This window comes from Neovison vison, chromosome 3 (assembly GCF_020171115.1).
Source record: "Neovison vison isolate M4711 chromosome 3, ASM_NN_V1, whole genome shotgun sequence".
NCBI classification, from domain to species: Eukaryota; Metazoa; Chordata; class Mammalia; order Carnivora; family Mustelidae; genus Neogale; species Neogale vison.
Genome location: NC_058093.1, coordinates 63,455,034 through 63,481,759, shown reverse-complemented (window position 1 = coordinate 63,481,759; position 26,726 = coordinate 63,455,034). Strand labels below are relative to the sequence as shown.

Genomic DNA, 26,726 nt, shown 5'->3' with positions numbered 1-26,726 from the left:
TTTTCAGGAATACTAAATAGCATTCCGTGATAGCAAGATTTTGAAATTTATGGTATCAGTTCCTTAGGGTAGGCTATTTGATTATTTCTAGTCTTTGGAACTGAAAGTGTGGTATGATTAACATCTTGGCAAACATACTTTCTCAAACTTCAACAAGAATATTTATAGGACAACTTAACTGAAGGCCAATGAGTACCATGCAACTTTAATTTAGAAACTATTGCCAAACAGAAAAAATGATGCAAAAAAAAAAAATAACAGATATTATTTACCCTTCTAGCTGAACTGTGTGAGGGTACCCATTGCTTCCATATCAAGTTTGCATCCATTTGAGAAGAGTTTCAGTGATGTGTTCTAGAACTTTACGGTAAAAATGATTGACTATTTTAATCTTATCCATATATGTCAAAATTTCATGAGCTTCAGTCATCTTTCTTCATAGCTTTCTACTTCCTAAAAGACAGTGATATTATTTTTGTATCCTCGATAAGAAAAAAAAATCAATGCCTCTCATATCATTTGAGTCCTAAATTCTGGAGAAAAAAAAAGGGAAAGAGGGCTCTAAAAGAAAAGGCTCTACACCAGGGAATTTAGCTGTGAGTCATCACAGAATGTGGGAAGGATGAAATGTAAGCCATAATATATATAGGAAGTGCATTTAAGTGGTCTCAGTGAACAAAAATGTCAATCTAAATTGGTCACTTCACTAAAGCTGGTATGCTTCCTACATTCTCAACACTATAGATTCAGTTTAATGATCACATTAACTCTGTCTCCTTCACTTATGCATGTAATACCTTCCAGTCTCAAGTTAATTTGTTTATCAGCCTTGTCATTACTTTTTTTTTAAGTTATCTGAATGTCATTGGTACAATAAGCTTGATGCATTGTCCATGTCGAAACTAAATGAGAAGTCTTTTTGCCCTCATCTCCTATTCCATATCCAAGTGAAATTGACATTTGGGATATTATCCTGACTCTGTGGATCCACTGTCTAATTTTAATTTTTGTTTTATTTTTCTTAATTTATATTATCTTGCTATCTGATCTACACCCTTGTGAGCTACCATGAATCTTTTTAGTAAATACATTAGGGAATAAATATATATTATCTGGTATACAGTGGAACATCTCATAATTCTCTTTGACAAAGCTACTCTAGCTCATCCTAGATCAACTCCAGCTTCCCAGAAAGCAGAGAGTTTTCCATACAGCTATTAGATGGTGTGGTTCCCATTCCCTGAAGTGGGGAGAAAGTAAAGGAGTTGAGTATGCCCTGGGGCAGTCATTTCCTACATGTGTGGACTCTGTCTTCCCAGCCCGACTTCATTATTGGCAGGCTCTACTTTGGGAATCAAACTAAGGGATAGGGGAGGAGAATGAGAGGAAAAACACTGACTTCTGGAATCATCTTTTTTACCTGTCCTTCATTATCTCTAAGAAAATGCAGCTGTAGTTGCCGATACAGAATTCTATCCACGTAGTCTCTTCCCTTGGAACTCAGGTAAAGAGATGGAACATTGGTTCTCTGCTTGGATGGCTGTGTCATTCGTCATCCCACTAAAGATGATTTTGAAAAGGAAAAAGAATGCTATTAATAATTAGTTCTTGGGGCACCAGGGTAGCTCAGTGGGTTAAGCCTCTGCCTTCGCCTTAGGTCATGATCTCAGGGTCCTGGGATCGAGCCCCGCTTCGGGCTCTCTGCTCAGTGGGGAGCCTGCTTCCCCCCCCCCTCTACCTGCCTCTCTGCGTACTTGTGATCTCTCTCTCTGTCAAATAAATAAATAAAATCTTAAAAAAAATTAGTTCTCAACAATAGACATAAATCCAAACTGTCCTCCAAAACTGTGACTTTTGGCCATGCTACTTAGATATGAGATTAGATGTACTGGAAACAAGAGGAAGAGTAGAAGGGAAAAGATTCATTATCTTGGAAGGAACTAGAAGCAATAGGATAAGGTAGATGTCCCAGTTGCATTTCTTTGTTTTTAAACATTAGGGATCGAGTCCCACATCAGGCTCCCAGCTCCATGGGGAGTCTGCTTCTCTCTCTGACCTTCTCCTCGCTCATGCTCTCTCTCACTGTCTCTCTCTCTCAAATAAATAAATAAAATCTTTAAAAAAAAATAAAAATAAAAAAAAAAAACATTAGAGATATTTTGCACCAGGACCTCTGTGGCAAAATGGCAACATCTGGTAAGATCATTGCCAACTAAACATGCAGAGAATGAGGACTGTTTTAGAGCTGAGGAGCAAATAAATAAATAAATAAATAGTACCTAAAGAGGTGAAAAACACATGAATCATCTGGAGGAGTTATGTTCCTAAGCAGGTATTTGCCTTAGCAATTCTGGTATAGCTTCATCTCTTATAGTTAGGAGCTCAGACAAGAAAAAAACAGTTCCCCAAAATGTAACAATGTCTCTGCTTTCTTTATAAATGAGGATGGATGAAGCCTGGCTATTAGCCAAAAGAATCTGTCTAGCAAGCTGCATTAGATTTATCTCAAGAGGCCCATGCTCAAGATATTCTGAAATTATCTGTGTGGCTTGGGCTGCTGCTTTCTAGATTTTCAATATTAGCACCAGGAGACTTCTAATATGCAGTCAAGAGCTGGTATAATTCAAATCCACTGTGAAGAGGATTTTCTTTCCATACAGCTATGAGTACCACCATCCTCTCACCTTCTCTGTACTCTCAGAGGCCCCAGGATTCACATCTAGTCAGCTGCCCACATTATGCTACATGGTTCAAGTCTTGTGCCCATCTCAAGTTAAGCCAGAGCCAAACTAGGTGCTAGAGGTCTATGGTTGTCTTTATGTGACAACACTTCTATCTGGTCACAGATTTCAGGCAGTCTGTGGATCTCTGAGTTTAGTTCTACTACTCAAAGGTGGGCAAAAATGAAGGTTCAAGGAACTCTAACAGTGTCAGTGCAGATTGAGAGGATGCTTAGGGAGGTCAGCTTGTTGTGAATGTCCCCAAAAGCTCCAGGGAGAATGCCAGTTTGGGTTTTTTCAAACAGAAACTGGGGTCAGGTCTTACAAATCAGAGGATCCAGTTGCATCAAGTACTTCAGGATTGAAGGCAAATTGTAGAATCTGGTTGCCTGACAGAGGCCCTTTGCATTCCTCTGAGAAGAAACAAAGGGTACTTTTCTCTCAATTGTTGAACCCTAACATGGCCTCTGGTCAAAAATTTTTGGTCAAGGATCTGACAGATTGAGTTCACTATGAATATAATTCTAGGAAGATCCTGGCTCCTTTACAACTTGCTCATTTTTGGGGGGTAACAAGGGATAATTCAGAAATTCCAGAGGTCAATTTCACAAAGCAATAGAAATTTTGAGAACATCTGGAGAAATTTGGGACATCAAGTGATTTGGAATGTTGGGTTAGACTCCCTTCACAGACTGATTGGTAGGGATCAAAACCTTCATTGTCTTGGGAGATTCGAGTAGGAATATTTAAGACAGAATCAACTTTACTTTTGTGTTCCTGGCAACCTCACTTCCTATTGTCTTCATCACTTTTATGTATAGTGAAATTCCTTAGTGAGGCAGGAGAACCCTCACTGAGATCCTGTTCCCAGTCAACTGCATCCACAGTAGTGGATGCAACTGCAACACAGTGGTTTTTCAACTGCCACAAAGTTTTCCTTCTGTTCACCTTTCTTCCTAAATTTGCAATCTGATACAAAAAGAGAGACTTTGCTATCTGACCCTGTTTATGAACTTCTAATTCTATTGGGTATATTGACTATGTCATTCTGAAGCTTAATGTCTTAGACTGCTCCTCTCCCAAGAAGAGAGACATTAATTGTTCTGATTATTGGAAATTTGACATTTTGGAGATGATTTTAATTCCAGTCTTTGTTGCTCTTGAAGCTTAGTTTTCAGAGATGACCAAGATGACGTGGTTCTTATTTGCTTACAAGTCTGTCTCCCATTGTCCTTAAATTCAATGACTGTATTTTATTAATATTTCCAGCACTTCTGTCTGGCACAGTGCTTGGCACCTAGTAAGTATATATTCCATAATGATTGCTAAATAAATTATGTCAAAAGCAAACACCGTGGTTAAACTTACTGTCATAAATGACATATCAAGGGGCGCCTGGGTGGCTCAGTGGGTTAAAGTCTCTGCCTTCCGCTCAGGTCATGATCCCGGGGTCCTGGGATTGAGCCCCATGTTGGGCTCTCTGCTCAGCAGGGAGCCTGCTTTCCTCCTCTCTCTCTGCCTGCCTCTTTGCCTACTTGTGATCTGTGTCTGTTAAATAAATAAATAAAATCTAAAAATAAATAAATAAATAAATGACATATCAAAATGTGAGTGTTGAGTCCATGGTCAAAGGAGCGAGACTGATACAAAGTGAAGGTCAAGCAAAGCTTTATTTCACACCAAGCATCGAGAATCAGACTGACTGGCCAGGGCTATCTCTTGCAAAGAGGCCACCTCTCCCAGCCTCACAGACTAACTTTTATAGAGTAAAAGCCGTGTGGTTGAGCCTGGCCACACACAGGTGGCCAAGTGAATTACAATTCACCCTATAGTAGCTATTTGAACTAGCCTATCACTCTGGTCAGAATTGGTGCCCAAAAGGCAGGGTCCACATTCTTGGGTGGTTAGGGAGGTGCTTTCCTGATTAGATGTCTCCACCTGGCTTGGCTCATCCTTGTATTCTGGGCTCTTTTACCTCCCCCTGACCTGACACATCCTGGTATATGGGCTCTTTATCAGGGGCTGGCTGATCAGTCATATTTCACTGGTTTCCCAGACTTGTTTCTAAGTAAATTCCTCTGGGGGTGGCGGGGCAGGGTCAATCTAAGTTTACTGCATAAACAACAAAATGGCCCGCTCTGGCTAAGTAGGCCCTTACAGTGAGAACAGTTTTTTAAAGAAAAATTGAAGCTCAATTTTCAAACATATCTATAATTAAAATGTTAAACTATAGAACTATAATAAAAATGTGATTTTTATAATAAAAAATAAAAATAATTTAAAAATTCATAATAAAATTATAAAATTCTAACTATATATCATGTACATTATATTATATATAATATTTTATATATTATATTATAAGATCATAATAAAAATTTAAAAATATGATAAAAAATTTAAAAACTTAAAAAAAATTAAAAATCATAGTTCTTTCTGCAATGTAACCTATTCTAATAATCTGCTCCAAGGGGTCTGAGAGGGGTTAGGACAAGGAAACTAAGGAGGGACAAAAGGTACCAATCATGAAATCTGAAGCCACCAAAAGCCCAGAACTAAGATCCAAAGTGGGTTAGTACTAGATCAAACACACATATTGAGGAGCCTTGGCTAAAAAGGATGAGACACACATATTGAGGAGCCTTGAACTCTGGGCAGAACATAATTACAGAGAATGTAAAGATCAGAGCCATAAAATCAAAAGTCATTTAAGTCAAAAAGAGTAAACAATTCCAGGGCCAAGAAAAATAGTTGGCATTAAACAAAGTGGTCACTAACTGGAGTGAAAAGATGGAGATACACAAAGAATCCAGAAACATGAATTATACAGTAAATGGAATGAATCCTGAACCAGTTTTAGAGACTGGAGCTTGTATGCTTACTGGACTAGATGGCAATTTATGTTAAGTCTCTCCAGCCAGCTGCCTTCCAGTCAGTCTACCTACATAGAAATAGTTACACCATTGAGACATGAAGTCACTGGGTAATAACTGTGACATACTTTAGATTATTCTTACAATAAAAAGAAACACCATCAGTTTCTTCTAAAGCTTAGTGGAATCTAGGAATCTTAAGGGACGTGTGTTCTGCCTTATTTATCCAAGAGTCAACCTTCATCAATCTCAATCCTTCTAGCTATATCTCAGGAGAAGAAAACAACACTTAGGATAGGGAAGAGGGAGAAGTTTTAGAAGAGCCAGAACTTTAAAGTTTGGTTGATTTTTTTTCTCCCCATTGGAAATCTTGGACTGCCAAGATTGCTGGAGGCAATTATTAGAAGAAGCAGATAGAAGCAAGTAACTTGTAAGCAGAAGGAATAAAATCTAAAAGCCTGATGATAAAAGAGATATAAATAAGTAAAGCAGAAGAAAATGTAAAAAGCAGAACTCTTTGAGTTTTAAAAATTATTTAAGGATGTCACAGTATTGCCCAGTATTCCTCAGGGTGCCTGGGTGGCTCAGTTATTAACTATCTATCTTTGGCTCAGGTCATGATCCCAAGGTGCTGGGATCCAGCCTTGGGTCATCGGACTCCCTGCTCAGTGAGGAGCCTGCTTCTCCCTCTCCCTCTGCTGCTCCCCCTGCTTGTGTTCCCTCTCTGCTGTCTCTATGTCATCTGTGTCAAACAAATAAAAATCTTAAAGAAAAAAAGGATGTCATAGTATTGCAGTTACTATAATTGAATATTATTACTTTGATTTATCAGTAAGAAATTAAATAAGGGACACCTGGGTAGCAGTCAATTAAGCAGCTGACTCTTGGTTTTAGCTCAGGTCATGATCTCAGAGTCATGAGATGCATCTGGATGCGTCATGGATGCGTCTGCATCAAGCTCCGTGCTCAGTGCAGAGTCTACTTGAGGTTCTGCCACATCTGCTAAAATAATTAAATCTTAAAAAAAAAGAAATTAAATAACATTCTGCCTATTCTTTTTATAAATTCCATGAAATAATATAATAATTTCAATTAAAAAGGTGGTTAACCATAAAAATACCATGCTTCAAAGGATTAAAAATAGTAATAGCTAGTATTTATTGTGTAGTAACCAGCAGACACTGTTCTAGGTGCTTTATATTTATTAACTCTTTCAGTGCTCACATTCCCTTTCTTATTCCCACTTCCTATTCATGTTTATGGTTGAGGAAACTGAGGAATGGAGAGGTTAAGTATTTTGCTTAAGGTCATAGTTAGAAAGTGTTTAAAGCCCGGGTTTGAATCCAGATCATCTAGCTCTAGAACCAAACATTTTTCCAAATTTTTATTAAATTTTTATTAATATTTTAAACTTATAGAAAAATTTTCGGACCTGTGTAATGAACACCCATACACTCAGAACCTAGAGTCTTCAATTATCATTTTATAATATTTAACTTATCATTTATCTATCTATGCACTCCTCAAACCATCTGTCCATTTTTTATATTTCCATATTGCTTTTCAAAATAAGTTGCAAACACCATCAGCCTCACAATAAACACTAAATATAATTCATATATTTAAGTAGAATTCAGTATTTGTTTATAGACTTTTTTATTTTCTCATTTTATTTATTTGGGGGATCAGGGGGCGACTAAGAATTTTAAGCAGGCTTCATGTTCAGCGCAGAGCCCAATACAGGGTGAAACCACGACCTGAGCTGAAATCAAAAGTCGGATGCTTAACTGACTGAGCCATCCAGACACTCTGTTTATGGGCTTTTTAAAGGTAAAAAAAAAAGTAAAATGCACAAACTTGAAGGGTATCGTTTGGCCAGTGTTCACCAACATGTATAGCCTTGTGCTCTGAAGTGCTAATAGGCTGTTGAACATCATTTTCACCCTAGAAAGTTCTATCATCCCTCCTACTCAATTCCTGTTCCACACCTAGAGATTAGTTTGTCTGTTCTAACACTTCATATAAAGTGGATCGTATAGTTTGTAATACTTGCTGGAAGTCTTCTTTCACTCAGTGTAATGTTTGTCTATCATTACTTCATTTGTTTTTATTGCTGGGATTGTGTTGTATTATATAAGAGTCCACAGTTTTTATTTTTCTGTCTGTTTTCTTCATGGACAACTGAGCTGTCTCCTTTTTTGGGTAATTATACTTTATATTTTTCCACATATTTACCAAATCTCTTACTCTTCATTTCTTCTTGAAAATCTAAATTTCCAGCTAAAACATCTAAAAATATCTTTGTGTTTTTTCTTGGAAGATACTTTTGCTTTATGTGGAATTCTAGATTTACCTTTTTTTTCTTGCAACACTTTAAAGACATTATTACACAGTCTTCTGGTTTCTGTATTTTTGTGATGAGAAGCCAGTAATCATCTTATTATTGTTTCCTAACATATGCCACTTTTCTTTAAGTGCTTTCAGTATTTTGAATGATATCTCTTATTTTTTATCCATGTAATTGTTTTGTGATTTATTTTTTATCCATGTGATTTAAAACACTAAAACACTTATTAGTAGTGATACATAAAACCACTTGCTTTATAAACTTTTTAAAATCATAAATGTTAAATGATAGGTAAGTGCTTTTCAATGGACTGTCCTTAATATCATTCTATAACGATATAAAGAAATTCTATAAAGAATTTTACATTTGCAAGGATACATAATTTTTGATATATAAATTTCAACTTTATATATCTATAAAACTATATAACCATATTTGGTATATATGTATATAAATATATACACATATATTTATGTATGTATATAAAATAGTATACACATACATATATAGTCTAATAATATACACATACATATATGGTCTAATTACCTTTATTAAGCTCCAGATCCAAATTCCTAATTAATATCTGAATTTTTTTTTTTAAGATTTTACTTATTTATTTGTTATAGAGAGAGAAGCGAGAGCAAGCACAGGCAGACAAGAGTGGCAGGCAGAGGCAGAGGGAGAAGCAGGCTCCCCGCCAAGCAAGGAGCCCGATGTGGGACTCGATCCCAGGACGCTGGGATCATGACCTGAGCCGAAGGCAGCCGCTTAACCAACTGAGCCACCCAGGCATTTTGATTTTGGATAGTTCAGATACACCTCAAACCCCCAAAATACAAAACATTTCCTCATCTTTCCCTAATCTAAACTGATACTTCTTTCATATTCCATACACTTTATATGGTATAGCAGTCAATCATATGATCCAGATGTGTGTGTGTGTGTGTGTGTGTGTGTATGAACATATTTTAGTAGAAGCACATGATATCATGACTGCTTTATTCTTAGCTATCAAAATACTACTCTGAGCAGTCTCATGAATAGAAATTCGTTTGACGTATACCAATGAGGTAATTTTCTTTTTTTAAATACATTCTTTTTTAAAATACATTCTCTTCTTTTTTAAAATACGTTCTCTACCTTTGCGCAGTGGCAGTATCGTAGCCAATGAGGTTTATCCGAGGCGCGATTATTGCTAATTAAAATACGTTCTCTTGAGTTCTCTCTAGATAACTGCTTTCTTTCTTTCTTTCTTTCTTTCTTTCTTTCTTTCTTTCTTTATTTGTTAGAGGGAGAGCACAAGAAGGGGGGAGCAACAGGCAAAGGGAGAAGCAGGCTCCCTGCTGAGAAAGGAGGCTGATGCGAGACTGATCCCAGGACCCGGGGATCATGGCCTGAGCTAAAGGCAGGTGCTTAACTGGCTGAGCCACCCAGATATCACCCAATGAAGTAAATTTCTTTTTTTTTTTTTTTAAGATTTTATGTATTTATTTGACAGAGAGAAATCACAAGTAGATGGAGAGGCAGGCAGAAAGAGAGAGGGAAGCAGGCTCCCTGCTGAGCAGAGAGCCCGATGCGGGACTTGATCCCAGGACCCTGAGATCATGACCTGAGCTGAAGGCAGCAGCTTAACCCACTGAGCCACCCAGGCGCCCATGAAGTAAATTTCTATTACTCAATTTCTGTTACTCAAATTGCTGGGATAAAGTATATACATTTTAATTTAGATAATTAGTTCTAGATCTCCTTCTAGAAAAGTTGTATTATTAACACTACCAAAAAAAAAAAAAGTTTATTGGAGTGCTTATTTCCTCAAATGCTAGCCAGTAGTTTGCTTCATTAAATTAGGACTTCCTTTTTAAATTATTATAAATGTGTTCATTTAAGTTTTCTTTTTATAACTTAGATGTTTCGTTTTTTTAAATTTATTTTTCATTTAAATCACCAAACATCTAAGGTTTTTTTTTTTTTTTTTGGTTATTATGAATCTTGGAACACTGAAAAAAATAAAATTAAGGTGTTAAAAATAATTTTAAAACATTTTAAAAAAGGAGTATATGGAACAAGGATAATGGACACTGCCCAATTCTGAACCTCCACAAATATACTCCATAAATAATACAGGACAAAAAGAAAAACATAACTATATAAAGCCCACACAATCATCATTAACTAGAAAGCAGAGAATGATTGATCTTCAAAATGCTTGTTAAAAAAAACAGATTCATTTGCGCACTCTTTCATGCTCCAAAAACTTTAGAGAAAATAAGTTCTAAATTTATTTAAAATGACTAACGGAGAAAATGCTCACCCTAATTGTGAAAATAATGGAGGGGGAGCATTTTCCATCTGGATATCTGCAAAAGAAAATAGGAGGAGGGGGCATAGGCAGTGTCCTAAGTCATTGCCAAGATCACAGCCAACAACTGGCAGAAGCAGTCCAGCGAGCATCATAATAGCTCTGCTCAGATCACCAAAAGTATAGCACTGGCCACTGCTACTGCCTTTGTTGCTACTATCGCTCCCCAAACTGCTGAATGTTTCTGCTGAAGCTTCTTTCTCTCTTGCAAAAAAAGGGATTATCCACTGCCTCTCTTACTTTGTGTCATTAAATCAAAATTAGAAATCTTGAGCTGATGCAGTTGGTTTGCTTGGAAAGGTCATGTTGTCACTTTTTAGACTCATGAGAAAATCGTTATCTACATTAGCTTTCCTTTTCACTTATTTTGCAGGAGGACTTCCACCATGATTCATACAATGACAAATTTTCTAAATCAGTGTAGAAGATCACCATGTTAGGCAGCAGCACTTCCTGCCCTCCAAATTAATGTCTACTATGCTAGCTCACCTTCAATTTTACAAAAACTTCCAAAATATTTGAGTTTGACAACATTTACAACAAAGAAAATTTCCAGACAATTCCACGTGACATCAACCTGTCAGTTATTCAGTGAAACTGAAACCTAGGGTTTTTGGATATCTAAGGTAGCTATACTAAGGTAGCAATTGTTTACACTTGTCTGAAAATTTATAGTTTATAAACACTTTTGTGGTATAGTTTAAAGATACCCAAATTTAGATTTAGAAACACCTGAGTTAGCATCTCCCTTTACCACCTAACTAGCTATACAGTGATGGAGATATCATGAAACTCATCAATCCCTGTTCCCTCACAGGGATAATATGTGAGAATATGAGATCATAGAATTAGACACCTCTAGTTCAGTGCCTCTCAAATGATAGTCACTCAGTAATTGTAACTATAATTAAAATTGCCATTATTGTTATGATAAATACTGGCCTAGGTTCAAATGTTTGAATGTTTGAAATTTGTTTTAAGGAGAATATTTTTCAAAAGAATGCATCTCTTTTCCCCACACTGATGCCGCTGGCTGCTCCTTTCAACTCATGTCCAAGAACTGGGGCTTGCACTCGAATCAACAATATAAACTATCAGTACAACTGAACTTGTTAGAAGCTTGAGTCTGAGGTGACTTTGATACAATTTTTGCCAAAAGCTTACTTTAGCTCTTCAGATTTTTAGAAAGGCATTCTAATAGACAGATTAACTATTAATCTTTCTATATTTTTCAGGCTTTCATATGATATTAAGCTCATTCACTGGAAAGCATAGTGCCTGACCATATTTTATAAATTCCCCACAGAAATGCTTTCACTGAATTATGAGGTAATGATCAATAATTTAAAGTCTGCACTCAGCCATCTAAAAGTCGGATGCAAGCCAGTTCCATTTGATAATGCTTGCTTTTCTTTGTCATACCATAGAAGAGAATGCCCACGCTCCATTCATTCACCTAGTCAACAACCCAGAGTGGTTTCATTCAGCATCAAAATCATTACTAGAGATGACTTCTGGGTTAACTGACTGGATTGGGAGAGAGAATTAGAACTGGCAAAGTCAGTACTATGGCCCAGGATTTCGGTATATGGTCTGGTTTCATATTTATGACCTTGTGAGATACATAAGGGATTCCAAAGTTTACATATGAGGGAAGTATGACAATCTACATTATCAAGGTCTTGTAGCTAGTAGGTGACATATTAAGGAATCAAAGATTATTTTGCTAAGTAGGAGGTGGTAACAGGAAAAGAATATTATATTTGGACAATGTAATAAGAAGGCTGGCTTGCAGGGGCACCTGGCTGGCTCAGTTAGTGGAGCATGTGGCTCTTGATCTTGGGGTCGTGAGTTCGAGCCCCACATTGGGTGTAGAGATTATTTTAATAAATAAGCTTAAAAAAAAAACTGGCTTGCAGGGACGCCTGGGTGGCTCAGTTGGTTGGACGACTGCCTTCAGCTCAGGGCGTGATCCTGGAGTCCCGGGATCAAGTCCCACATCAGGCTCCCAGCTCCATGGGGAGTCTGCTTTGCTCTCTGACCTTCTCCTCACTCATGCTCTCTCTCACTGTCTCTCTCTCTCAAATAAATAAATAAAAAATCTTTAAAAAAAAAAACTGGCTTGCAAATTTAATTTTGAGGTTTCTATGGAAAGTTTTCAAAAATATTTTCAGTAATAACAGCATCTTTGCAGTAAGTTTGAACCTCCCTTTGTATCTACTTTTAAGGACAATATTCTTTACATATATAAACTTAATAATATTTGTTAGCTGTTATAGTGGATCCTAAAAATATAAGATGTAAGATGTACCTTTATTGTAATTTGAAAAGAAAAAAGACACTTTTGATTTTGTTAATTCAGTGCTGCATAGGTTCAGTTTAGCTAATGGGTAGCCCAGACTTTTAGGTCATGTGGTACTCTGTGAAAATTCAATCCAAAGATTTTAAGATTGGAAAGTTCTAAAATTATAAGGTTGCAACCAATCAATATTTGGACCCATTTAAATTATTATACCCAACTGTCAAGGAGGGTGTGCTTTCATATTGCTACTTACAAGGAAGGATTAATGTCCAAATCAACCTGTTCCGTGTCTTGACAGCTATTAAAAAGTACTTTATTATTTTAAGCCAAATGTATTCTGCTGCAGCTCAGTGTTCCTAGTTCATCTTTTCTTTTTATTTCTATTCTATTGTGAGAATCATTGAGATATTAGGAATCAACAGTGTTCCACTTAAATGTTTTATACTTTCAACTAACATATACTCCCTCCATTCTTTTAACTGGTCTATAGATGGTGTGATTTGAGGTTAATCAAAATTCTGATCCCATATGAAGACCCTTCAGTTTACACACAGGCTTCTCAGGTGTGGTCATGGAATGCAGCAAAATAAAGGCTGCCTCCTCTGTCTTCCTTCTAAACAGACAGAAGTTCTATTAGGGTTTTTTGGCAGAAAAAAAACCAGTATTGATTTATATTACAATTATTATTAAGTAAAACCCCTTGGCAGTTTTCTCTGCTGCAAAAACATACCTATTGCATTGTATAGATGGGTTGCTTTGGTTCAACTTTCAAAACCTTACATGTATTCCTATTTCATATTATTCTATTAGATTTGGCCCGTTATCCTAAGATATAAAATCTTGCATAATTGAAAATTCATATTTACTTCCCACCTATTGTGTGCCAATCACTGTACTAGGCATTTTCACTATATTATTATACTTTATTCTTCTTTAACATGAGAAGGAATCCTAATTTTATGACTAACAGGTTCAAGAACATTAAGTAATTTTACTGAGACCATTAAGAACATTAAAATAGAATTTAGGATTTGAATGTAGGTCTATTTAATCCCAAGGTTCATGACTATTTTTGTTTATACTAGTCTATAACCATGAGTTGTTAAGAAACTATTTAATATGTATTCAGTGAATTCCATCTAAGGAATACAATTTTGAAACCTCATTAAATATTTTAAAGGAAGATTTCATATGTAAGAGCAAATGTCAGTTATCTGTAGCTTGTATTTATAAATTGTACTAATTCAAAGCATTTTGACTCCCCTCAATAAAGTATGATATGTGAGATGTGTTCAACAGGAAATAGGATGGAGAAAATCAGCAAAAAAAATATCTTTATGTGAGAGAATAAAACAAAGTTCATGAATGGGAAATTGATGCATGAAATTATATTTAATGAAAACTAACTTCAGTGGCTTTTAGGATGACTTGAAATAGGCAAAGATTTAGAACTGAGAGAAACCTATAGTAGTCCCTATACTAACACAATCCAGATATAGAATTATAAAGATGTCTACCTTGGGGCACCTGGGTGACTCAGTGGGTTAAAGCCTCTGCCTTCAGCTCAGGTCATGTTTTTAGGGTCCTGGGATCGAGCCCCACATCGACCTCTCTGCTCAGCAGGGAGCCTGCTTCCTCCTCTCTCTCTTTGCCTGCCTCTCCGTCTACTTGTGATCTCTGTCTGTCAAATAAATAAATAAATTTTTAAAAGATGTCTACCTTCACATAGATATATAAACAATGGGTAGTATTTAAATACATAGTTGAAAATAATTGTAAGAAAATTATTTTGTTCTGAGGAATTGATGACACAAATTTCACAAATAATTTTCAAGGTATTAAATTTGTGTATTTGTGTGTGTTTGTTTTTACTATGGTTAAAAGGTTAAAGAGTAATTTTGGTCATTCAGGAAAACAATGAAGTTTGTTTTTATTTGTTAAAAATTGCATTATTGGTGTGATTACCACACGAATAATTGAGAGGAAGAGAGTGTTTCAGGAAATGTACTTGGTAGATATCCATGTACAGTAATTGAAATTCAGTGTTTGCCTATGTATTCATGAAAAACATGAATATAACAAAAAGGAAAGGCAGATTTTAAAGGATATCCGGTTAAAATTTGGGAGAAAGTACTGAGTGAGGGAAATAATCAGAACTATAAGAGGAGCTACAGAAGAATGGGGCCCAAAGCCAATGAAAAATGAGTTTAAGGAACAAAAGTTTAGTTAACGGTTAAATACAGCTGAGAAAGAAATAATTGGGTTTTGTTCCCCAAAATTCTCTAGAAGTTTAGAACTCTTTTATTATGAGGAAGAAACTGAAAAAGAAGATTTCAATGAACTTACAAATAAGTATAATATCAAGTATAATAAAATCTAGTTTAACAACTCATATATACAAAACTCAGGAATTTTCTTTGAATGTGTATATTCAGTTTGCTGCTCTCTTTCAATCATATCCTAACCATTTGCAATTTAAAATTTTTCTTTATATACCCAAATTTTATATAGAACTAAAGAAAATACATTTCTTGCAGGTACAAAATTGGAAATGACTTCCCCAGAACAAAAGGGCCTTGTCCCCTTCACCAGAGAATCTCTTGAACTTATGAAACAGCATATTGCTAAAAAGCACAGTGAGGACCAAAGAGATTTAAAGCCAAACACTGACTTGGAAGTTGGAAAAGAGCTTCCATTTGTTTATGGGAATCTCTCTCCAGGAATGGTGTTGGAGCCCTTGGAAGATGTGGATCCATACTATAAGAATAAAAATGTAAGGCTTTATTGACCGACTACATTTTCATTATTTATTTCAGAAGTACGAAAAGTATAATTGAGATATGACTAAAAAAGAATGAAAAGTAAATCAAAGTTATTTTAAGTTGTAAAAAAATGGATAAGAAATTTCACAAATATTTGGGATTTTTATCAAATCTGATGGCTTTCCTGTTAGGTTAGTTTGTTGGAAGTTACTCTACTTTTAATAGGCTATACTGTGATGCCTTAACATAAATGACTTGTTTTGTGGGAGCATGTTGACTGGCTACTTAAGGTTACTGATTTTAAAAGAACTGTAATATAAAATTTTTGTAATATGTACAACAATTTTAAATGTTCAACTGAATGAGCTTATTCAATAGTTGAGAAAATAAGCCAACCTATATTCCTATATTTTATTTACCATTTTTATTAATTCATACATACACATCCTATCTTATCCTGAGAATGACTTGAGGAGCAAACTAAATATTTGAACAATTCCAAAACAAGCACAAAAATGATGAAAATAAGAATAATTATGCTTAGTAAAACCAGAGATCTGTATGGGTTGACAAAGCTGGAAGAGTCTTCCTTGAGAAATTAGAATTTGAATTACAGCTTGGAGAACACTTCACATTTTAACAGTGCAAAGGGAAGATCTTCATATTAGTTGGAACAGAGAAGAGACAGGGTGTGATAGAACTCGACCCCTATTGCAAGTGTGAGAAATGAAAGAATGAGGAAGTGAAGATGCCAACATGGATTTAACGTGATGGCCAAAAGACTGATGTGATGAATGCAATGTTTAAGTAAGTTTAATCTAAGACTTCTAAATTACTATTGCATAGAAAATCTACGGTCAGAAAGATGGTATAAGAAAGAGAGTAATCTAGACCTGAAGTCAAGAGACCTGATTATAGGAGGGTCTTGGAGGAGGGAAAAATGTAACAAACCTGAGAAGAAACAACAGGATTTGAAGATAGACTAATAATCCAAAAATTTCTAACCTGGAATAATGGTGGTGCTACTTATAAAATTGAAATAATTCTAAAAAAGAATAAGCTTGGGAGATATGAAGATTAGCTCTGTTGTGGACAAATGTAATTTGATATTCGTAATATTACCAAATGGGCAAAATGGAATTGAACCAAAGTCTCTGGACGGAAGACAAAGTGATGATTTTGCATAAACACAACTCTTTCAAATATTTTGCATGATGGAAAAGTATTGGCATTGTAAATGTATTTATTAACAAAGACTCCAGTATCTCTTGTAGCTTCCATGGGCATTATGTAACATTAGCTATAAAACACTTGTAAAATCTTCAGAATATTTTAGTGAAAACGTAAGTTGTCATCTCAATTATCTCTGCTTTCACTTTTGCTGTGCTTAAGTCCTAATAGTTGACTTAGCATAATAACCTTAGAAGTAACTCTAATCTAGCAGAGTTCTGAGTTCTTTGTAGTGTTTACAGATATGGTAGGCAAATCTAAGTTTGTTATTGAAGACAAAACCAAGGATTTTGAAAAATGAAACATGCCAAAAATTGTAAGGTTAGTTTGTATAAGAAGTATTAATATTAATGATGATACAAAGTATTAAAAATGTGAATTATATTCAGTTTATTCTGTTAATGGTGGTATACCAACAAATAATCCTAAAATTAAATAATTTCGGCACTTAAACATTAACTGGAAAATTGTTATGTCTGGAATCACTCATTTCTTCACAAAAACATAGGCTAGTTGATTGCACATATATTACCTCTTTTTTTTTTAAGATTTATTTTTTTATTTCAGAGAGTGAGGGAGAGTGAAAGAGCGTGGGGGAGGGGAAGAGCAGAGAGAGTCTTAAGCAGACTCCATGCTGAGTGCAGAGCCTGACCCTGGGCTCAATCTCCCAACCCTGAGATCAGGACCTGAACCAAAATCAAGAGTCAGATGCTTAACCAACTGCACCACACTGGTGCCCCGCACATATATTACCTCTTGTAAGAATATTGATATTCTTCTGGGAAATAACAGAAAGCACATTTTAAATAATCAGATTTTGGGGAACACTTTTATTTTTGCATTTGAAATGGAAAGAGGGAAAATAACTAAAATACATGCCAAAATGTCCACAGATTGTATATTGGAAAAGTGTTTTAGTGAGAATTATAACACAGTTGGTTTCCATTTAGAACATGTTTTCAAAAATTATCAATGGATATATAATTGTTTTCACTAATATATTTATATATATAGTCAAAAATATAAATGCCAATATACAGTCACCATAGATACCTCTAATATATAATTATATTTCACATACAATATAATACTTAAGTATATAATAGATTATACTTATACATATATCATTTAGTATACTGTATTGTATCATATTACATTGTATACTATATATTATACAGTGTTATATTATAATGGGTATAATATCATATATAATGTATTTTTACTCACACCATCATAAATGAATTTTCCAAATGGATATGTATATATGGTAAAAGTGTATATATGATGTATACACACATACATACATAGGTAGATACATTTTAATTTCTTTTTTCTTTTTAAGATTTTATTTATTTACTCGAGAGAGATAGAGGGATCACAAGTAGGCAGAGAGACAGGCACAGAGAGGGGGGGAAGCCCCGATGCAGGGCTCGATCCCAGTACACTGAGATCATGACCTGAGCTGAAGGCAGAGGCTTAACCCACTGAGCCACCCAGGTGCCCTGACACTTTTTAATTTCTATATTATATTATAGATACACACATATACATATGTACACATGTACATATATAATTCATTTTTAGGATATTTCTGATCTTTCATTAGTTTTGGATTTAATGCTTCTGTATCCCAATATATTAGTTTTACATGATGTAACTTTCTCTTTTAGGGATGTTTATGTCAATGATAACATATAAAAGTGGTTTTATACCTTAGATAATTACTAGTGATTAGTAAAATATCTTAGTGAATGGGGTCATTTTTGCTGTTGTAATCTCACACATTTTTTGCTTTGAAATAAAAGTAACTTTTTTTATATTCACTAAATTTAGGTCTCTTTAAATGCATCTTCATGAACCATTAGGATATAGATTTTTTCCTATTATATTTGTTCTGCAGGAAGACTTGAGGATTGGAGTGTGGCAAATGGCTTTGTTAGGCAGAACATTGGAAAAAAAAATTTATGTAATCCTAAATATCAATGAAAATGTTTAAAAGAAGAAATCTTTCCACTTGATTTAGTCTGTAAAACAATATCAAAATATAAGAAAAGTATAACAGCTAAAATTCAGTTGAAATGATCATTGGCAATAATTTGTGTAATGGATGAGTTTATAGTTCCTAGTTGTAATTTTACTTGACTTTTTTTCATTTTATAGACTTTCATGGTATTAAATAAAAGTAGAACAATCTTCAGATTCAGTGCCACGTGGTGTACACTTTCTCCTTTCAATTCAGCTAGAAGAACAACTATTAAGATTTTGGTGCATCCATATCCTTTTCTGTTGTCTTTAGACTGTAGCAGTATCAAATATGACTATTCTATTCAAATATTGCTGTAGTGTTTTTCTCTTTTGAACTATATCTCATTTTAGGTCATATTGGAATCTGGATTACAACTGCACCAAGTGTTCCATATTTGAAAATACATTTATGATTTATTTTCTAGTACATTCAGCAGTAGTAAATATTAACAAATCTTAATCCTCCTTGTTTTTCAATACGAATAGTATTCTTTTTGATATTTAAAGAGCTATTTTATCTCATGTATATACATATAAACATGTTAAAGAAACATATATTTCCAATATTATTTTATCCGTTATTCCTTGACTGTAACTTACCTTTTTCCGACTATTCATTTTAATTAGTGTCCTGATTGACTGCATATTTATGTCCATGACTGAGATGCCAAAATGGGGCCCAGCAATACAGTAAGTCATATAATTTTATTATACATTATTTCATGTATGATTTTATATTATATTTAACATGTTGCATTATAATACTTTACATACTACATATTTAATATTTTATAACTTACTATTTATATTTAATATGTAATATTCCTTGTAATAAAAACTCATTCTTCATAATATATTTATACATATAACACAGTTTATGGATTTTCCAAGTAAAAATAAATCACATATATATCAGTTAATAAATTTTAATGTTTTTCTGCCCTTTCATTTATTATTAGTTGGACTTTAAATGCTGCTATTTCCCGGGGCGCCTGGGTGGCTCAGTGGGTTAAAGCCTCTGCCTTTGGCTCAGGTCATGATCCCAGAGTCCTGGGGATTGAGCCCTGCATGGGGCTGTCTGCTCAGCAGGGCACCTGCTTCCCCCGCCACCCCACCTGCCTCTCTGCCTACTTGTGATCTCTTTCTCTCTGTCAAATAGTAAATAAAATCTTTTTTTAAAAAAATCTGCTATTTCCCAACATATTATGTCAACTAATATAAAAGTTTGATTATTTAGCTAAATGTTTGTGTCTATATGAGGTTTTAGTATAAAGTTAATTAGTAATGATTAATATATTATTTCAGTGCCTCAGCTTTTCTTTACTATTGCAGTTCCACACTGGATTTGCTTTAAACTCAAGTAGTATTTATTCTTTTCCATTCTAAGAAAGTTATTTCTATTGCTTTCTTTCTGTTCTATTTCTTCTCTCTTTCTAGAGGAATGTGGATAGTTTGGATATTAGACCAAAATAGTGGAAAGGTCCATTAAAATTTCTAGAGAAGAAGCCTTTCTTTTTTTCTTTATTTTATTTTATTTATGTATTTGAGAGAGAGGTGAGCATGAGCAGTGGTTGGGGCAGAGGAAAGGGGAGTAGATTCTCCCACTGAGCAGCCAGAGGTGGGGCTTCATCCCAGGATCCTGGGAAAATGACCTGAGCCAAAGGCAGACGCTTTACCAGTTGAGCCACCACCCAGCCTCCCCAAGAAGAAGCCTTTCTTGATGCTACCTCTTAGGCTTTAATTCATTCTTAAAACTAGTTAATTTTGGAAGGTGAATATAAAACTGATTCATTACAAAAATTCTTACATATACACATAATAAAATTAGTTCTTTCATACTTTTATAATTCAGTAAATTATTGTGTGATTTCCAATGCAGAATAAATTTGATATTTTATATTTTCATTATTTACCAAAATATATGTAAAGACAATGACTCTAGCTAGGGCTTGTTGAAAAAAAATTGATAGTTAAATTTTATGGTTAATGCTGTAAGACATAGCCCACCCTAAAAGCCCTACCTTGTGGTTCAAGGAGCATAGTTTTTTGTTTTGTTTTGTTTTGTTTTTCTAATTGGTTGGTGGATGGGTTGGTTGACTGGTTGGTTGCCAAACAGTAACCATAGACATATTATTTCAGAGTTGGCAATGCATTATTCTCACTTTTAATGTTTATATGAAAAACTTTCTGCAGGAATATTTTGCTTGGAATTTACACATTTGAAATACTTGTAAAAGTCATTGCAAGAGGCATCTGGGCAGAACCTTTTTATTTCTTTGGTGATCCATGGAACTGGCTCGATTTCAGTGTAACTTTGTTTGAGTGAGTATTTCTTCAAATTGCAAACATCTTAATACCTTGTTAAGTAAGCTTTTCATAAAGAAACATCAGCATTTGCAAAGTTTTCTCCTTGTAAAAATTTTGCAAACAAAGAATATTTCATAATCATAGCCATAATGACTCTCAGGCAGCTCCAACTGAACTAGCCCTCAGAATGTGCAATAAAAATGAAAGGAATTGGATATTATCTGTTTTCTATCTGAGGCAAAACAACAGAGGTTAAATTTTAGAATTTTAAGTGATGATTTTCAGTGCTAAGAAAGTCTCTTGGAGACTTACAAGAAGATCTGAATATGTTTGATTTTATCTCCAACCTACATTTTGTTTAGCTACATTATTTAAGACCAGTAAACACTAGATAACAGAATATCTTACACACACACTCATACACATACAGACACACGTTTTCAAGAATGTTTCATTAAATTCTAATGATTTACGTGAGTATTTTTTCAATGTTTCTATTTGCTGTACTCTGTTCTATGGCTAAGGAAATGATCACTGGCTCCAAACTCCTGTTAAATAGAATTTAAAATGATATTCCATTTTTAGGTTTGGGGTTGATTTTTTAAAACAACAAATAATCTTCATAAAGCACATAATCAGTGTCTGCCCTGTTGTAAGCAATAAAAAATAGTAGCTAATATCATTGAAATTATTATCACTACTACTGATTACTATCATTATCATGCTGTTGCCTTTTCTGGTAGCTAATACTTAGCTAACACAGTTATTACGTAACCCCATGTGTCAGGTGCTAAGCCATGCTCTTTACATCTATGAGTTGTTTAATCACCACAAAAAGCCTCAGCATTAGGAATCATTATCCCCCCTTTAATTTGAAGAAACTGAGGCAAGAAGGAATCAGTAATTTTTCCATGTCACACAGCTAGTAACTTGGGAGCATGGATTTGTAGATAAGCATTCTGGCTACAGTCTGTGCCCTTAACCACTCTATTCCCTGCCTTCTGCTATCTTCACCATCATCAACCCCATCATGATCATCTTCATCATGATCATCAGAAGAAACTTAAGTACTTAATCTCATTGCTTTAAAAACTATGGATTTTTCCAATTTTTAACTACCTCTTCACTGATTAGATAACAAAATATTTATGAACATAATATAGGGTATTTGGTATAGAATGATGACTAATCACAGTGTCAAGCTTTTATAAACAGTCATAATTTGTTTGTGGGTTAATATTTACCTAGCTACCTTACACTGTAGCAATCTTTGTCTTCCAATCAATAAAGCAACTATTTGTGAAATGGAACAATGAGAGCAAGGGAAACGTTTGGATATGTGGTTTTAAAAATAAGTTTTAAATAGTATAAAAAGTCAGTGATAAGCAGCCTAGACTTAGTATGACTTCTAATAATTCTAATTTAATCCCACAGGCACATAACAAGATATTTACTTCTCGGCTCAAATACTATAATATTTAGTATTTCAAGAAATTTGAGAATTTTGAAAATTATTCCCCTAAACCAAGGTAAGAAATGGCATTTAGTTCTTGTCTTCATTTTTATTTATGTTCTACCCTGTATTCTTTTGAACTCGCCTGTTAACTGCTTGGAGAAATACTAAATTGAACAGTGTTTCATCTTTGAAGTCAGTGAATTATCTGATCTGTAAGTTTATGTCAGTCACTCCAGGAAAGCCAAAAAAAAAAAAAGAAAATCACATTTGACTGTTATTTATTCGAGATGGATTCAATTCTTAATGATAAAATAAAGAAATTAACCAAAGTATATTATTTTCTATTTTTTCTTATTTATCCTTGCCTCTTAAATATGAACTTACAAAATTGTCCTTAGACTTCTGAGAGAGATAGCAATCTAGACAGGTAGCTAATATGCCTTCTTTTTCTCACTGTATCTAAAAACCAGTTGAAATGAACAAAGTAATATAAAATAAGATAAATTCCATTTTGCTCTGAGTGCTTGGATAGGTTGCATTCACATGCCACAGAGTTAAAGGAGGTTCTGCTAAATAAGGTAGGGCTGTGAACACATTGATGGAAGATTCTAATTTGCAGCTCCCATTCCTGAAGATATCCTAGAGAAGCCCATCAACAGCTTTTAATTTGTGTTAAGAATGAATGAAAACAATCCAGTATGAAACAACTCCATTAGTGTTTTGGCTGCTGAGTCAGCAGTATGAAATAGGTGGGCCAATAAACCCAGAGGCAAGTGTGATAATACCAAAAATGAGATCTACAGATGATTTTTGTCCATTGGAATACCATGAAGACGGCCCATATATGCATGCTATACACTTGGAGTCTAAATTGGGCAAAACAGTAAAAAAATTAGAGAGTGTGGTGATGGATCATACATAGCCCCGTGGATATATTAAAACACTGAACTGTATACATTAAATGTGTGAATTGTATGATTTATGAATTATAGCTCGATAAAGCTATTTAATAAAAATGGATTGGCAGCTTCACCAAACCCAGTGAAGAAGGTGGCAGTGATAGGAATTCCCACAGTTCTACCTCCCTCACTACTCACAAATTACTAGAACATAAAATTGCATCAACTGTGTCTTCATCTTAGGCTCAGAGGTAAAGATTATAGAAGAAATCAGGTGAATCTAAATTAATACAAGAACAACATATCTTAGCAGACTTAGAAACACACAGGCTGATAGAAATTTCTCTTTTTCCAAGGGAGAAAGTAATCAACAGAAATACCAGCAATATAGAGCATATGAAAGTATTTTGCAATACCAAAAGGGAAACATACTATTTAATAAAATAAAAATAATCCTCTTTTTTCTTTAAAAAAGTATGTCCTAGGAGCAAGCATAAGAAGTCATCCTTTTTGTAGTGCCTTCAAGATTTTATTTATTTATTTACTTACTTACTTATTTATTTATGAGACGGCACAAGTTGGGGGAGAATCAAAGTGGGAAAGAATCTCATGCAGACTGCACTGATCTCCACATGGGGCTTCATCCCACGACACTGAGATCATAACCGTGAGATCTTGACCTGAGCAGAAGCCAAGAGTCCATGCTTAACTGATTGAGCTACCCAGGTGCTCCTTTTGTGAAGAAAACCTGGACTCAAACAAAAGATGAAAATGATATAATAAAATAGACAAAAGTACTTATTAGGCAAAAAGAGTGTTAATACCCAGGACAACTGTGTGATGTGGTCAGTTAAGCATCTGACTCTTGGTTTTAGCTCAGGATGATCTAAGGATCTAAGGATCATGAGCTCCGTGCTCTGTGGGGAGTCTATTTGAGCTTCTCCCTCTCCCTCTGCCCCTCCCCCTGCTGCTCTCTCTCTTTCTCTTTCTAAAACAAAAATAAATAAATCTTTTAAAAATTTATATTAACTTTGGTGAGTATTTTATGGTAATAGTGCATTAAAATATGGTACTATCTCTTTAGTATTTTGGCATAGTAAAATAAAACCAGTTGTGTAAGGAGAAACTAGAGAAATTCTATATTAATACAATAGAACAAAAATGGATGGGTTAACGAAAAAGAGAAAACTAAGTTCCACCTTATGGATAGTAGGTGACCCCAAAAAAGAGACCAGAATAAATGTAAACGATAAATCATTGAAAAATACACTAGAACGTTTTAAAAAAAATTTTAACTTGAGATTTTTGTCACAAATGGAGAAGGTTCATTTTATAGTAGACAAAAAAACTAAAAGATACATTTAGATATAACATTTTTTTAAATTGAAGCTTTAAAAAGTAAGTATATTACAAAAATCCTATGAAAAGGCAATGAAAAATTACCTATGAAAAGGTTATTTTTAGACCTTTTGATAATACTGAAAACGAATAGGCAGTGGAATTTGAGCTTGGGCAAGGTGTAGGCAGGAAGATTATGACACTAGTGTTCTATACCTGTCTGTCATCCAGAGGTGAAGCTGATAGGAAGATATTCACAGCCAAGCAAGAGTTCTGAAGTTTTATGTATGTATCTTTCCTGAACAACTGGTATGAAAAAAAAATACTCAACAATGGGAAGATTTAATATCAGAACTAATCATAGTGAACTCTGAAATCATTTCAACACAGAATGAATTCCAAATTACTGATAGTATGCAAAACAGAATGCAAATATTACAACCCAAATTAATAACAGACATTCCTAAGCTAGAAACATGTTTTGTGTTTCAGAAAACTTTGAAATAGATAACAAAATTGTTTTAGAAAACTAGTGATTTTTAACATTAGAATCTAAATTAATAAATTAATTTGGATGAATTCTTACATCTACCCACCAGCATTCTTTTTTTTTTTTTAGATTTTGTTTGTTTATTTATTTATTTGTTAAGATTTTATTTATTTGACAGACAGCAATTACAAGTAGGCAGAGAGAGAGGAGGAAGCAGGCTCCCTGCTGAGCAGAGAGCCCGATGTGGGGCTTGATCCCAGGACCCTGAGATCATGACCAGAGCCAAAGGCAGAGTCTTTAACCCACTGAGCCACCCAGCATTCTTGCATGATAACTACCAGCTGTAGTTGAGGAACAGCTACTCCTTTAAATCAGGCATATTCATCCAGGTCCCCTCTGCTCCCCTTTTGCATGAATTTGTGTTTCCTGACAAGCCATTTTAAGGATTTGAATGTTAACCTTTCCTGTAAATCATGAAAAATAATATGTAATGGAAAATACACAAATTGAGCCCTTTACTTGGTTAGAAGTACTAAATTATATTAACAAAAACTGAGAAGGGGGAAATAGAGAGATGTGAGAAAGTAAATGTGGTTATTTCTTTATCTTACATTGTGAAACTATAGTACATAAAGTTTTATTTTTGCTATAGAGGGTACAAGTTTGTTTCAATAAGAACTTAAGCTTACACTGTTGGTGGGAATGCAAGTTGGTGCAGCCTCTTTGGAGAACAGTGTGGAGATTCCTCAAGAAATTAAAAATAGAGCTTCCCTATGACCCTGCAATTGCACTCCTGGGTATTTACCCCAAAGACACAGATGTCGTGAAAAGAAGGGCCATCTGTACCCCAATGTTTATAGCAGCAATGGCCACAGTCGCCAAACTATGGAAAGAACCAAGATGCCCTTCAACGGATGAATGGATAAGGAAGATGTGGTCCATATACACTATGGAGTATTATGCCTCCATCAGAAAGGATGAATACCCAAATTTTGTAGCAACATGGACAGGACTGGAAGAGATTATGCTGAGTGAAATCAGTCAAGCAGAGAGAGTCAATTATCATATGGTTTCACTCATTTGTGGAGCATAACCAATAGCATGGAGGACAAGGGGCGTTAGAGAGGAGTAGGGAATTTGGGTAAATTGGAAGGGGAAGTGAACCATGAGAGACTATGGACTCTGAAAAACAGTCTGAGGGGTTTGAAGTGGCGGGGGGGTGGGAGGTTGGGGTACCAGGTGGTGGGTATTATAGAGGGCACGGCTTGCATGGAGCACTGGGTGTGGTGAAAAAATAATGAATAATGTTTTTCTGAAAATAAATAAATTGGAAAAAAAAAAGAAAAAAAAAACTTAAGTTTGCTACAGTTTCTCAAAATATATTTTACCTTAAATACTAGAGGAAAAAGGAGAAAAAGTAAAGTTTATTTTTAAAAGATAAGACACATAAGGCAAATATATAAATCAAAAAACAAAATGGTAAAGTCATATCCAAAAATAAAGGCAGTTTATGAAAATAAATACAATTGGATTAAATTTTTCTGTCAAGATGTATAAATTTAATATTAAATCTTAAGTAAATCAAATTCTACAAAAGATATACCTAAACTAAAGCAAA

The 26,726-nt window shown here is 34.6% G+C and overlaps 1 protein-coding gene and 1 pseudogene across 1 annotated transcript in view; both read left to right on the top strand.

Annotated features, from left to right (window-relative positions):
* SCN7A (sodium voltage-gated channel alpha subunit 7) overlaps window positions 1–26,726 on the top strand; it is a 95,841-nt gene that overhangs the window by 4,769 nt on the left and 64,346 nt on the right. Inside the window, exons 2-6 of the mRNA XM_044242259.1 lie at window positions 15,139–15,374; window positions 18,754–18,866; window positions 19,219–19,308; window positions 20,812–20,940; window positions 22,360–22,454. Coding sequence (XP_044098194.1) covers window positions 15,153–15,374; window positions 18,754–18,866; window positions 19,219–19,308; window positions 20,812–20,940; window positions 22,360–22,454 — 649 coding nt within the window. The 5' untranslated portion in view covers window positions 15,139–15,152. The remainder of the gene's footprint in view (window positions 1–15,138; window positions 15,375–18,753; window positions 18,867–19,218; window positions 19,309–20,811; window positions 20,941–22,359; window positions 22,455–26,726) is intronic.
* Window positions 9,079–9,164, top strand: LOC122903756 (annotated as a pseudogene).